This window comes from Sinohyriopsis cumingii, chromosome 17, assembly GCF_028554795.1.
Source record: "Sinohyriopsis cumingii isolate HCF-2022 chromosome 17, ASM2855479v2, whole genome shotgun sequence".
Classification (NCBI taxonomy): Eukaryota; Metazoa; Mollusca; class Bivalvia; order Unionida; family Unionidae; genus Sinohyriopsis; species Sinohyriopsis cumingii.
In genome coordinates this window covers 17,605,857-17,621,719 of record NC_142977.1, presented here as the reverse complement: position 1 = coordinate 17,621,719, position 15,863 = coordinate 17,605,857, and the positions used below count along the sequence as shown (strand labels likewise).

At 37.2% G+C, this 15,863-nt stretch overlaps 1 protein-coding gene across 1 annotated transcript in view; it reads right to left on the bottom strand.

The window, feature by feature from the left end:
- Positions 1-15,472, bottom strand: part of LOC149777837 (scavenger receptor cysteine-rich domain-containing protein DMBT1-like) — an 80,571-nt gene extending 65,099 nt beyond the window's left edge. The window contains exons 1-5 of the mRNA XM_089938896.1: positions 14,602-15,472; positions 12,573-12,714; positions 11,976-12,151; positions 11,007-11,148; positions 10,437-10,615 (exon numbers count right to left, since the gene is read on the bottom strand). Coding sequence (XP_089795022.1) covers positions 10,437-10,615; positions 11,007-11,148; positions 11,976-12,151; positions 12,573-12,714; positions 14,602-15,430 — 1,468 coding nt within the window. The 5' untranslated portion in view covers positions 15,431-15,472. The remainder of the gene's footprint in view (positions 1-10,436; positions 10,616-11,006; positions 11,149-11,975; positions 12,152-12,572; positions 12,715-14,601) is intronic.
- Positions 15,473-15,863: the final 391 nt, after the last annotated feature.

The window sequence follows — 15,863 nt, the reverse complement described above, 5'->3', positions numbered from 1 at the left end:
ACTCCGTGAGAGATCAGCGTCAAATCATGACCTGTACTGGCAGGCTCGCAGTTCGAAAATCTCAGTGTAATCACAGATAATAATTCACTAAGCAACACACATCTTTCCTACATGTCATTAAAAGTATGTGTGATCTTTAAACAGCACAAAGTCTGCATTCTTAAATACTCTTTCACCAAAGATTGTGTGGGATTTTACTGACTAGACACCATTTGGGATGATTTTCTATGTTCTTCCCCTTAAATAGTTGTTATATCCTGACATAACCTAAGGCAAAAATGTACAACCTGCAGCTGCGGGGAGGATCGAGCTCACGATCTGGTTGTATCCGATTATTTTGCATCATACATTTTCGCTTTAAAAAGCCCTAGCCAGCCAGCGCCATGGAGGGAGTTGCGTATACCGGACTGAGGGCAAGGAGTGTGTGATTCGATCAACTTGGAAATGGATCTTTTCAATTTATGTTAAGATGTATTTGACAGCGTTGTATCAACCGGACTCTAATATTCGTTTCATATCCGATCAAGGAAAACATACATTTCTTCAGGAAATAATTCTTATTAAATATAAGGTTTATTATACAATTCGTTTTAATTAAGAACTTGTGGTTTTCTCTGTGTGTGTGTGTGTATATATGTTTGTGTGTGTGTGAGAGAGAGAGAGATTTTAGCAAATCTTTACTATATACCTATAGATTATATTTCTTTGATAAGTCTATCAGCAGTTAAAGACTAATGTGATCCTTCACATGCATCGGTGTAGGATAATTCACCACGAGGGTCAGAATTTTACGTCAGACACTCGACAAAGCTTTGTGTGAGACAGTGTAGTTATTCGGAGGGTGGTAGCTTAGTTTCTGATACCAAATCACAATGAGGGGTTATTGATGTCCCATTCTTGAAAGGAAAATGAGGGTTAAAGTCACAAAAGCTTATTATAAATACTGTTACTTTAAAACAGAAAAAACAACGAGTGAACATATTCGCAAATTAACAAATAGTAAATATTTTCGATTTAAACTGACAGTTTTAGTGTATGCTTGAAATGATGTGAAAACTGATATTAATTTTAGCAGCAGAGGGGTGAACTGATGTCTTTTGGGAACGAGTGGTTCAAAGAATGATCACCCAGAGAACGATAATATAACAATGAACGCTGATGGAGACGCAGTCGCAACGATGAATGAAAGTTTCAACCAGGGATTCGCAGAACGTTGATCAATGCTAAACGGTGATAAAACATTTTCATGTTCAATTCCACTATCACATATCTTTGGAATTTGCAGAAATGTTAGAAAGGTTATCTTCGGTGCTAAACACACAGTTGTACTTGTTCGAAAGGACAAGAAAGGATGCGATCTGGCGTCCAAATTTGGTTGATGATGGTAAAGTGAAAGTGACAAAACGTTTGTTGTGGATGCAACAATGATGATATCACTCATTAAAAAACAACGTCTGTTCTCTTTTATGGATAGCGGCGGCAAATCAATAATGTCCAAGTTGGCGATGACCACAGATAGTATTCAAAGTAGTGATGCTGGGTTATTCACATGGCAGATAACATCATTTCAGGGAGTTACAGCACCACGGTACATATTTATTAGCGCTTCATGAAAACTCACAAGTAGGCTCACAGAAACGAAATAAAATTGTATTTGACACACTCGGGGTTAGGTACTTTTTTTTCTGAGAATAAACGGATATCAAGAACGCATTCTGCTAATGTGATCAACGATACAGCAAAGACTGATGCCATGTTTACACTTCCAACGGCGTTACCAGTGCTGATAACAGTCACAGTTCCATCTGTTTCAACAGATTCCGCACTGGTTGCCGTTGGAACAGCTTCCAGCATGGCATTGAAAAAAAAAAAAACAACGGGGAAAGGTCTATACATTTCAAAAAAGGGACAGAATATACGATTACCAGGAACACGGTACGATCATAGTCTGTACGTATCAGGAAGGCTAGTTTCTGAATTCTCGCAGACGTTTTCATAGAATGTATAGCGTTATTTGTGATTTCTTTGGAAATTCAATTGTTGTCGATATTACGCTTGCTGATATTTGCACACGATTCGACGACATCGGCGAAAAAATTAAAAAGATTGAAACGGGTGTAATTCATAAGGCCCCTATTACCAACGCCATGTACACGGTGGGGCCTGAATCATCAATCTGGTCAAAGCAAAGTAACACCATCAGACATACTGCTGAGGTCACCGGCGTATATAGGTACCCAGTGTTTAGCGCTGAACAAATTAGGATATTTGCGACATATCCATGGCATCATTCAACTGATGAACGTTCTGGAACCGTGTCAATCCTGATAAATCCCAATAGCGAGGAAATATTCTTGTTTGATCCCGCAGGTAAAAAAATATAACTGCAACTACGTATTGGTGTGCCTGAAATTCGTCTCGCATCGACGAAGATATGACAAAACAGCGGCGAATTAGCAGACGTGTCATCGCCATTGACAATGTTATATATGCGGCGTCCTCGCATCCAGGACGACAACAACGACCCTAATTGGCTCATTATCAGCGACGTACTTGATATCGCCAGTGATAGGAATTGATATTTCTGTTGTTGTCGGTGTTGCTGATATCCTTAATTATTATTGCGAAAACACTATCAGTATGTGCGGCTAAGGAATTACATGAACACACAGAAACAGTGCGGGCGGCGACATATGCATGAGAAAATATATCATCGATAATGTCAACGGGGTTAAATGAGTGTAATATCAGATAGTGAATTTGCTGAAATTAGTGATATTTATCGTCGGTATCTAGCGATAACTTCTCGCAAAGACGCAAGGTTCCCGACGCCTCAGCATCCAGAGTAAGCGATCCAACACGGATCTCCAACGCTACATTTAGCATCTCCATAGATAATAATGACCGCAGAAGTACTACATGACAGGAAGAGATTATCGCCAACACAACACCGGCTACGACGACAATGATATCAGCTACGGCAACGTAGACGGAATTCTACATCACTTGTCCTACACCAATGAACCAAGGGTGATGAAACGGCCCAGCCAGTCCCAACCGGGACGTCATTGGCATTCCAACTAGATCATATCAAATGGTACAAATGAATGATGAACTTCAGCGTAGAATCAAACCTATAACAGGAAAAGAATCAAAGATCGCTATCAAAGTACATGAGTCAACGTTGAGCGCCACTATTGAAATATCCGAGGCTTACACTGTTGACATTTATCAGTCGTCCATCAGAACTGTGTTGGGATAGCCGCTGTGTAGCGTCGACTTATGCTGAACCACCATTACCACAACAATCTGATTATTTAAGAAGAGAACTTGGATTTCCAAGGAAATTAGATTTCGATAGATTCCCGTTTGGACGCCGATTTTCAGAAATTATCGCCGAACGGAGGTAGGGAGGAGACATATTGTGGGCAATTTATCGAGATGGTGTAATCGCCAGGGGGATGGCGCAGGAACATGTGACTACACACCGCGATCTGAGAGCGCTATTTGAGCAGTATGTGCTTGAATATCCGAATGATGAACTTGAACAAAAAGTCATTAGGACAGTAAAACATCTGAACCAAGTGCTGTCAGAGTGATCATTATTGATGCTGAATATCGAAAGATATTTCTTGATTATTATAAGATCATTGAAGCCCAATTGCCTGCATTCAAACCAGCAGGGGTGGACATGCAACAGGATCCCACTAATATTTTTCGAAGATCTATGTGGCATGGGACAGAATAAAAAGCCCTGAAAATATTCTCAAACATAATAACTAACCAGACGATGGTGGTCGTCATATATCGCCTGGCATTGTCAATATCACGTCGACTATTTCTGTGAATCTTATGTGTAACGCTGTAGATGGTAGTTATGCAGCTGAGGGCAGCGGATCAGAAGTGCAGCAAGGATATTTTGTTTCTAGCTTTTCTCCAGAGGTCCCCTCGGGTCATTTGTATCGGTTCCTGCTAATCCTGTTTATTTACGATGTCATAATAAGTCGTGTTCACGAATACGATTTCACCTGACCGACCAAGACGGGTATTTCATACGCGGAGACTAATTAACAGAGAGTTTGTATGTGAATGATAGACCATAAAATGGTCCGCTCTGAACGCTAGCGTTCCAAACGGTATTCCGCGATCGACAAAAATAGAGCGCCTGGAACTTCATTCTGTGATGAATCCGGTCCCAGGTCTCTTAAATCCGGAGACCCCGTTGAATTTACTAGCTTCATTCACCCTTTCTATCACCATTAATATTATCAATAAGACAACCATTATTGTTCAATCCGTTAAAATACATATATACAAATCTGAGGCAGGATACTCTGATATCCTAGTCCAGATCATGAAGTAACCGGTATTAAAGACAGAACTGCAACAAGGTTTGATTTTGAAAGAGTAGATAAGAAGAAACGTTCACCATATGATTGACAATTATATGATTATATCATGATGGGTAAGGAGGAGTTCAAACGCGATGTTTGCAGCGCATGTTTGGTGAACGTTCCTGATAGAACACGACGATATTTTTATCGATGCTTCAATGAATGACCAGTAGGCATGGATGCTTATTGATCATTTAGTTGGTGATGAAAAGTATTTATTTAGAACTAAATTTAATATCCAATATCATGACTATCATCATGCCCCAATGTGGAAAAACTCGAAAAACTCGACTCTGTTCAGGAATCACCTGAACGTGTGTTGTTACCCTGGGCAAAATTATAAACCGGGAATTATGACAGGTATTACCAGGCCATAATAAGAAAAACCATATCGTGTGTTTCCGCACTTTCTCCATTAAATGAGCCTAATATTAAGGCTCCTTTATCGAGGATGTGTGCAAGTGCATGCACTGGTATCTTAAATTGTGTAGCCATCGGGTCAAAGAACATTTTATGAACGCTTGACGAACAAATGGATTAACAGAATCACGAATCATAAAAAACGAATGGGCAGAGCATGTTAGAGAGAATGGAGCCAATATATATGGCATTGCGGTGTTGAAACATTTGTTTTACGAAAGTAGTAAAAACAACAACCGACAAAGTTTTACACAATTACGGCAATTATAAAATAAAAGGCGTCCCTATAATGATAGTTGATCAGAACGCTAATGCGTGGGCTGCAAGTGTAACATAATTTCCACCTGAAAAAACTACTAGATTTTACCAGGGCAAATTTTTTGAGGAAATTTACAATGTTCGTAAAAAGAATCTAGTTTCAGTCAGGCTGTTTCAGAATCAGAATTGGGATCCAGCCGATCTAGATTTCATCAATTTGTGCTACCATCTGGCAAACATTATCGTGAAGAATCTCTTCATTCGCAGCTGAAATATATAACGTTAAAAAAACTAAGACATACATATCGTAGAGGAGTTGGAAAATAACTTTTTTACAATCTCGTCTGTGGTTGCGCACTTTGGCCGGGAAAAAGCTCATAGCGTCAACCCCAAAAGACTTTACTGAGGATATAGCGCATTCATGTATTGAATTAGGACATGGAGGTCTCAGGAACACAAGTCATAATCCCGATGATGTAATTTATGTTGATATGGTAGTTTGTTAACCCGCTTGTTTTCTTGGAGCAAGTGAATGTGAGCCGTATTTCTCGCGATTTGGTTATAAAACACATGAGATAACCAGAGATGCTAAAACGGTTCGCTGCTAGCAGATTTAAGTGGATTTGCCGAGATTGAGTCATTTGAGTTTGCAAACAAATATTCATGCAATTATTGTTGCTTAGTTTGGACATCATTTTAATAAACCAGATCCCTAGATAAATCGCATAGACTACTGTGCAAAAACAACAAAACGAATGTGGTTTGGCTCCAATAGTGATATATGGTGGATAAGGGGACATTGACATCGCTGACAGTGAGTGAGTCAATAATTTAATATCAGCCTAAAAAGGGCTGGCTGCCTAGCCCAGAAAACAACGATGCAAAAGATTATTGGCAAATTTACACAGGGAGCCTCATCTAATAACAAACATCGCTGTACAAGGTTAATTACGTAAGAAGCATAACTCAATTTTATAACCGCAGATATAGCAGCAAAAGGTTTATTAGGCACCAGAAAGCGTGCAAACCTATCAAATGGAACCATGATCAGTACCATCTTCAGCTACTACAACGGTGATCCTCCGCAGTTTACCCATTTGAGATGTTTAATGCATGCACATGCGTCGAGAAGCCTGTTATCGATGAATAACCGATTTCCAAATGATGCTGTTAAAGTCGCCACAAATTTATTTTATATTAGTAACTCAGCAATATTTTGTTTTTACAAAATCTCCCGTTGATGCACATTGATAGCGATGCTGCTCCACGGGGTCACTGGATAATAATTTGCAGATTATAAAACTCTTCATTAGCATTACTGTAACGGTAAATTATCAAAACAGTCAATGACGTTATCAGCAAATGATCGTCTTACACGACATACAATTCGCTAGTTGATATTACAAGAACGGCTCTTGTGATGAAGCAAAAGCTCATTCTTAATGATATAGTTGAATTCCCATTGAGGTTGTTAACTGGCTATTAGCGAGATGACAAACAAATAAACGCGAGCTTGATCTTGATGCTGATTTTGTCATGCCGCCATGACAATAATAAAGTACTCACTGTGTTTCTCTTAACACAATAATGTTACGGCATTTTTTTTCCTAATGACCCAAGACAATTTACTGTGGATATAATTAATAGCAGTTGGAGCCATACACGCGAAAATATCACGCTGACATGTCTTGAATGCAACCAACATAGAGGTGCTAGTGCCCTTAGCTAGATCCTTGCTGTTAGTAATTGTGTATTTTGAGGAATTACTTGTAATTTCCACGGACAAATCCACGCTTTCGAGCCTCCGAATCTAGTCTATAGATTGAGGGCTTACCCTTAGATCTTAACACGTTGGAGATTTTATGTGTGGTTACGCTCCAGATAAGATCAATTGCTCTCTTTTGCCACATTCATGTTCACCAGCGATATTGTTGCAAGGGATTTGATTGCAGGAGATTCCTTGTCGCCCGACATAGGTGTTGTTGAATTTATCATTGATATCAATGCTGTGCCATTGGTCGAAGATCTTGATGTTAGTAGTAATAATCTTGTAGTTGACGACGATACCATAATTGACAAACAAACAAATCCAGCTAGAATATTTTCATGAGGCATACAAAAAAACCACCAAAAAACTCCCCACAGATGTCGTTTACGTTGCATAGCGGTACTCTCATATCCGCACATTATCATAGAAAACTGTAAGCTTTTGTTTATCTTTAACGACGTTGATAAACATACACTGTGAAATATTCATCAGACTTGGTGACCCGATGTCATGGACATAAATAAGTTTAAAAACTTCTTTGTACATTCTCAGTGGACTCCAAATGGATTCATTATAATCAATTTGTACGATACTAAAACACGACAACGCATTGGGCTCTATAAACTCTTTGGCTGATTAACCCGTGCGCACATATACTAAAATGCACTTCAAGCAGTCAAATATCAGTAAATCTAGCGACGTGCGCGGCCCACAGCTTTTATTATTGTTTTTTTGGAGGGTTGGGGGGTTGGGGGGGGGGGTTTGCACCCCACATGCGAATGTGGAGACCACATCGGGGCATACTGGGCAATATTTTAACTCTTGTAAATATCTTATCGCGGGTCACTGTGACATTTTCGTAGAAGGTTTGGTTTTAAAAAATTGTTGGTTCGCCCTCGATTTTAAAACACGACACCGAGATCTGCTAACCAGGCTTATATACCAGGTTCGGATCAGCTTTTGGCAATTAAGATCTCAGCATTTTTCCAAATCCCGGATATAAAAATCGGGGCCTTAAAAGGGTCCAGGTAGGTCGGTCCCAAAAAAGGTCGGTCCACCATCCAACCAAAACCCTCGCTACTAAATTCAATGAAAAGTGGGTGAAATAGGTAAGATAATGACAATATCAAGCGTCCAAATTGTGTACTGTTTATATTTTGCGCTATGACTCAAATGTAATTTAACAAAGTTACACAAATTTAGCCCACTCTTATTTATAAAATTATTTCAGAGAGACAAAAAAAAAAATTGGAATAATACGGGATTCATCATTTCTCTAGAATTTATTTACCTTTATAAATAATACAGAGATTATCATCTTAAAAATGAAAATTAGAAAAGTTTTTTTATTTGTACCCGAAGCTCTTTATGTAGCTAGACAGATCAATGCGTAACGTTCTGTGGGCGTCACATGAACTCCATCCTCTCCTTGTTTTGAGATTTGAATGTGTTGCAGGTGAACGCGATCTTCACTATTTAAAACAATTGCTCAGGCTAAGTTGAAATAAGGTAGTTTGCCACTTCATGTGCACTATTATTGCATTACAAAATCATACGATTAAAGCCTCAAACTCGTAATCAGGATAGACGTATAGTAAAATGTCTAGTAAAATGTGACGTTGGAAATCACAAATGCGATTTAAGTCTTTATATATATATAGGTGGACATTCTGGAAATCTTTCAAGTATTTCTTTCGTTGTATTTCTTCGTCCGTCGACGCGGAAGTATATGTATGCATAAGATTCCAAATCAGTATATTCGAAAGACCATTTCCTAGTAATCAAGTCATTGCTAACACGTTTGGTAGTGTCGTCCTATTGACGGTCAGATTTGAGCGTGTCAGCGGGCTTGAATAACCATTTTCCTTTGGTCTTGAGCATGCCTGCGATGGTAAATATTGTAATGTTGAATAACTTATCAGTGCAAAGATGTTGTCTAGGATGGTAGTTTTAGAACGTTTTAGTTTTTTTTCAAAGGTGTTTAAAGGAGAGAACCACTTGACATTTTTAGCAGAAGTCGAACGAGATGCAGATGTCTAAGTGAAGTTTGTTTCGATCTTTACCGTCATTTACATTCAGGCGAATATACCATGCTATAAATGGTAGTTACTTAATACTAATTCGTTTTGTTTTATCATTACCATAAGATGGTTCATATTCTATGCCATTAGGGCATGATTATGGAATGCGAAGTTGGTTGTTTAATTCTTTTAAAATAGTCACGCATAACTCAGTTGATTGAGGTATCGTAATTGTAGAAGTTGGTACACGCTCAGGCCATTTCTGGTAGGCTGCCTCAGTGCTTCCATATAAAGGCTCTCAGCTTCCTTTTTTGGCATCATATAGTCTATAATGTAGTACACAATCCCACCTAAAATTGGAAGGTTTGGATAGCCTCTTTTGAAAACCTAAAGAAAACTTAAACTTCTTTAAGAGTTCTTAAATATTTTTAACTGATTCATAATTACTGCAGCGACAATATTCTCAACATTTTGTACAGTTGTGTCCCCATTGTTATTTCCCTATGCACGTTTACGCCCATTTTGGTTTGGAAAAATCTGTTATTACACTTTTCATGGGTAACTAATTTTCCAATTTATTGCAGTCATAGTAGTCGGCTTCTTAGCTGATTTTGATCAGATATAACTCCCTTTTTATCTACAAGACACTCTTCCTTGGATTTGCGTACAATTTCCTTCCAACCATCCAATACATAGTGGAGTCATAAATCAGACTCAAAATATATCTGGATATCCAATTAATATCACAAAAACGACAGACTATTTTGCAATCTGAAACTATCGTTGGGCCTATGTGCTCTCTGGATAACGACTTGAGAAATACAAAACGGTCCCCTAGAAGAACAATGGCATAGATTCAGCTTTAGAAAAAGCGAAGACCGTTGACCAAAATAGTCTGCTCCGATACAAAGATAAGGTTACTAACAGTGGTACCCCCTCCATTACAACAGTGCTGCCACAACATTAAAAAACATAACACAATTTCAACTCTATTTGTTCACCATGTTTCTCTTCAGTAAAAGAAGAGTGAGATGGAATGTAAACAATGTTTGTCTTATTAATATCCATATACTGATCCACCTATTAGGATATCTGGACGTCGACACAAATATTGTCATCACGTTGGCTTAACATGATAATGATGTCGTCATGAAGGGTCATAATATCAGTCCGATGGATAGAGCATGACGATTACTATGTGTTGGCAATGTATATCTGCGTATTTTCTATGATCTGTCATTCGTAATATCCAGGATGATCGTTATGGAAAAAGAAAAGCATATGTTTATTTGCTAAACCGACAACGGTGTACAATAGGCAAGATAATGAGTTTCTTGTTTGTATCTATTTGCAAATGACTACAGCCTCCAATAATGACTGAAATTACATACAGTATCCAACACATTTGCTGGCAATTAGACGAACATGTATTGTTTCATATAGCGTATCTTCTGGAAATCATTTCCGAATCTTGCATATAAGATAAAATACAAGTTGTCGACAGTAAATAGATGTAATGAAATTGCAACACCAGTGTTGAATATAGAGGTTTCAAAGGACAGTGAAGAATATTACCTGGCATCTGTCCGCAGATGACGGTAGCATACTTGCTATAGTCACAGTTGCTGTTGCCCCATCCTCTGTGTTCGCAATCAGCCAGGTTTGTTTCATCTCCTTTACAATTTACATTGCCCAGCCATATTGGTCCTACACTCTGATTATACATTGACACTCTAATCGCACGACTAAACGTACTGCGAAAAAGAAATGGTTTTCTTACGTTACATCGAAATGTTACCGTTATACCCGAATCGTTCTATATAGTTCCATATAGATGCCAAGATAATGAATTGTATTCATTCTTTCGTTGAGGTAAATCCCATCTTAAATGATAGTCGAATTGTATGAAAATCAGAGCGTTACAAACTAATAAGATAAAAATTGTTTAAATTGTATGCAAATATGTACGGTTTTACCAATAAAAGTCTCTATATGTTCATGTATATACCAAGATAAAGTAACTCTACATTCAAAACTAGAATCATACATTTTATTCAAGCTTTTTATTGATGTCGATCCATTCTTAGAAAATGTGTGAATCGCATGACAATCAGTATCAAAAGGGATAGAATTTGATAAACGCACCTGATGCCCAGCATCCGACAAACAACCGTTGCATCTTTATCATCCCATCCAAAATTGCACACCGTGCCCCATCGTCCTTTGTGCAGAATTTCTACACGTCCCTCATTCACGAAACGTCCTCCAACAAGGCGGACATTGACATCTATTAAAAGCAACTATTAACAAACACCATGACATTTTACCCTTACTGTTCATTACGTTTTCCAGTTTTGGTCAGTAAAATAAAAGGGCGAGACAGAAGCGAGAATTCGTTAAAACAATGTTTGTCTTCTTGGAGAGAGGATTTCATTAAAATGTAACGTGACATTTTTTTGAACAATAATTTGCATAGGAAAGCATCATTACACATGGGCATATTTTTGAAACGTTGAATTGTTTTGCATGATAAATCTATGTTTCTACATAAACGTTTAATGTAGTACATAATTTCCATTTATTGATTCACATATTCGGATATCCGCATCTCGAAACGTATTGTCGTAATTTTGACTTAACATGGTAATGTCGACGTTAGGAAGAAACATAAGATCAATACTATTGACAGGCTATGTCATTTACTTCTTGAATGCAACATTTAGCTAGGCATTTCGTTTGGACTTTCGTTCGTAAAATCAATATTGATCAGTGATCAGCATTGAAAAGAAACGCGCATATTTATTTGCTAAATCAAACACGGGGTTCATTAAACGAAATAAAGTACGCCAGTGAAGAAAATGCCTTGGTGTGTATAGATATCAAAATAAATACAAGGTCCAATGATAAAATAAATTTCAAATAGTGTCTAGCACCTTTGCTGGCAGTGAAACTAGCATGTAGCGTTCCCTTTTAATTTTTCTTAATTAGTCATTTTCAAATCTTGCATGCAAGATCAATTACAATTTGTGGACAGTAAGTAGAAAAAAATTGCAGGAATAGGATTGAACATAGAGAGTTCAAAGGAATATAATTGTGCAAGGTGAAGCATGATACCTGGTAGATGTCCGCAGATGACTCCAGCATCATTGTAATGACCACAATCGTGCTGCCCCCATCCTCCGTGTAAACAATCTGCCAGGTCTGTTTCATTTCCTTTACAATTTACATTGTCTAGCCATATTGGTCCTATTCCCTGATCGTACGCCGCCAGGCCAATTGCATGGCCAGACCTACAGAGAAATGACAACGATCAGGTGAAATTATCACTGTAATGTATATAGTGTACCCACATCACCATTAATACATTTTTGTACCCATACCAATATGAATACATTTTTGTAGCCATAACACTACAAATAAACGTTTGTATCCATTACCAAATTAATATACACATGTACACCATGATACTCTAAATACTTTTTCTACCCATAGACTATAAATACATTTCTTTACCTATAAGCTATAAATACATTTTCGTACCCATTGAAATGTACATACATTTTTTACGCATTGCAATATAAATACATTTTAATGTGGATTGAGAACACTATTATTAAACTCGACATGAATCTTTGACTAATGCGTTTATTTCTTAACCATACTGAGATCGAATAAACATCAACGTGTTGTAACTGAATAAAATTTCCGTACCTGTAACCCAACATGCGACAAATCACTGTAGCATCTGTATCATCCCATTCATCATCGCACACCGTTCCCCACTTTTGTTTGTGCAGGATTTCCACACGGCCTTCATTTACGAAACGTCCTCCTACCAGCCGTATATGGATATCTATTTTTAGAGAGAAAAAAAAAAACATACATCTTCTGCAAACTTGGTAATATTTGATTTCTAATATATACAAGTTCAATCTATCCCCTCCAATAAAACAATATAGGATCGTATTCGTTTTAAGCGGAGGATGTAATTTGTACACCTTTTTGAGAATCATTTTTTGATAAATAAATGATGTCTCTCGTGAAAAGTTTTAACTCTTGTAAATGTTTACTTTGGCACGTCATCTCTTCTTACCGGGTGACCTTGTTTTGCAACGGTTATCTCCACTTATATTGTCATAATGTTCTCAAGACATCATTCTTGCTACTTTAAGACGAAATATAAAATAAATAATGTCAACACACCTTGATAAATTAATCACGATACAGTATTGGGACAAAGGTGAAAAGCCAATAAAGAGGACGTCACAAGAACAAACAAGACTAATCTAATTCTTCTTTCTGAAGAATCTACTGAGAAAACAATGAAATAAAATAGTACTTACAAACTCGGCAAACTATTTCCGTGGTAATATCATAGCAACTTATTCCCTTTGTCTTATCACAGCAACTTTCAGCGCATTTATATAGCACTCTTTATCTTCAAAAGTGCTTAAGATTAACGTATAGAATGTTGTATATTTAGAGATAATTTTAGACGGCGTACCGAATTCTACATTAGGGGTTCTGTTTTCTGGTCTCGGCTCTATGTTTTATATTTCCTATCATGATTTCCTGATTTCAATTCCAATTTATAAAACTAGGTCAATCTAAAATTAAAGGGTGACTCCTGGTCTGCTTATTCATTATCAGTGAAAGATGTGTCAGGTATTACATTTGGGGTGGGGTCATATTTTCAAGGTTAACAGCAAATAATTAATATTTTAAGTTTTCTTCGCTCTTTCCATTATGCTCTATAGCGACAAAGGAATGGAACTATATACACTTAGTAATCAACATTAGGAATGTTATGTATTGCAAAGCCGGTCAATGTAGCAGACGGGACAGAATCTTAAGTTTTACGTCACACTTTATTCATTGTTTCATAACGTTAGAACCCATTCAGCTATAAAGCAGACCATCTAATACTTGTGGAAAGGAATTATATACCACAATAAAGGTCGTGCATTCAATGTCATATTCGTGGTCGTATGTACATTGTAATTTCAAAGGACAATATCAGTTAATTTTGATTATTCGTTTGCTTTCTATGTTTTTCCCCGGTAATCAGTTTGCTTGCTTATACGTTAATAGCCTTGTGATTATTATCATCTAATAACTTGTTTCCTGATATGACTCGCTAATTAAACTATGTTCAGCTGGCAACCGAAGAAGTATGACATTGTCAACATGGAGAAAGTAAATTACTTTGTGCGAACTATTGTTTCATTCCTATGAAATATATGTATCACATTGTTCATTATTGTATTCTAAAACCCACACCAGAACCAATAACATTATTTCTAATCTTTCTTCACTCTATAGTCAACACTGGACAAGGTAGTTACTTCAGATGAACACGATATGTCTAGCCTGAGATCAAATATTAAATAGATATGATGAAGCATACAGTATCTTATTATAAAAGATGAACCATCGTCGGATATATTGTTTCGGTGTGATAGGTAGAGCAGTTTGTTGCCCAGCTAACCTTTTGCTATTTCTTCTCAATGTTTATGCTGCAACGATTGCCAGAAGGGACTTGAAAACATGTTTAGCACTGATTCTAAATTTACCATTTTTACCAATAATTTTCTTGCACTTGATTTGTTAAGGCAGTACGTGGTGCTTTAGTTGGTGTTGTTTCTAAAATAAACAAATGCGACATTATTTTATTTTTGATATCTTATTTTGAAACAATCACTTGCACATATATAGCAAATATGCAAAAGTATTCTTATACCTGGTAATCTCTCCTTCGTCTCGTTCAATTCTTTAACCACCTGTATTACAGTTTTAGTCATGTTATGATAATCCTGCTGCAGTGTTTCAAATCCAGTAATTGAATTCATAACTGACCTATATTCTCTCTTTATTTCTGCCAAAATGCTACTGAAGTTTGCACTCTCCTGCTTTATAAGTTCAATCATTGATACTATTTCCATCATATCACTTTTTTCGGCTTTTAATTCTCCCTGCAGGCCATAGAATGAGAGGTTTAGATGTTGACTTTCCTGTTGATTTTTCGAAATTAAGTCCTTCAGTTTGCTTCCTTCGTCCTTTAAATACTGCTGTGCTGAGGTAAGATACTGTGTTTCGGTTCTGAGCGTTGCAAAATCAGTTTTCGTGATGGTTTGGTCCTCTTTCATCTCCTGTAATTTTTTATTCAGATTTATATTTTCATCTTTAAGAGATGCAATCTCTGACATGAGCATACTTCGCATTCTCCTTTCTTGTTGCAGACCATTTTGCAGGGCTTGGATTAAATCTAGAGGCACATTATTATTATTCGTTTTGTCAATGCGCACGATTTCGTTATTTTCGCATTTTTCAAAACAGCGAACAATTGTTTGATTCAACTGCAAAACAAAATGGTCTCTATCTTTGCGATCCTGAACTATTTCTTTTCTTATCTTAAAGATTTCTCCACGAAGATCTAAAATATCTTCATCCAGTTTATCGACAGCCGGATTTCTTTGTAGTCCACAATGACCTTCTTTTGGTGAAAGCAACAGCATTAAGATCAAGCCAGCAAAGCTGGAAAACATCCGCATTTTTAGAGTCTCTGTCATGCTGAACTAAAACGAAAAGAACATCATCAAAACTGACGCAACATCTATTATATTCCTGTAATGTAGAGGATAAGTGTAACAGGATGTAGAATAAAAAAAAGGATTACAATGGTGACGGCCAAGTTGTATTACTCCAGTCGACTTTCAAGTGGACTCCATTTCTTGCAAACGGAAGTTGTATCAAACTCTTGCCGTCTAGTATTCTTATCATGCTGGATATGATTAAATTAAAGTGATTTTCTCAAGAACCTATTAAGGGGTTACTTCCTCACAAAACCAATGAAATGGATACACATTAGAGTGCTCTTTCAATTATTGCCATTTACAACTTCAAACAATTTTTTATCCACCACGATCGCCCATTTCAGGTTATTCTTTTTGTGAAACCTGTTGTTGCTGGCTTAGAATGGCATGGACTCCAACCGGCAACGTT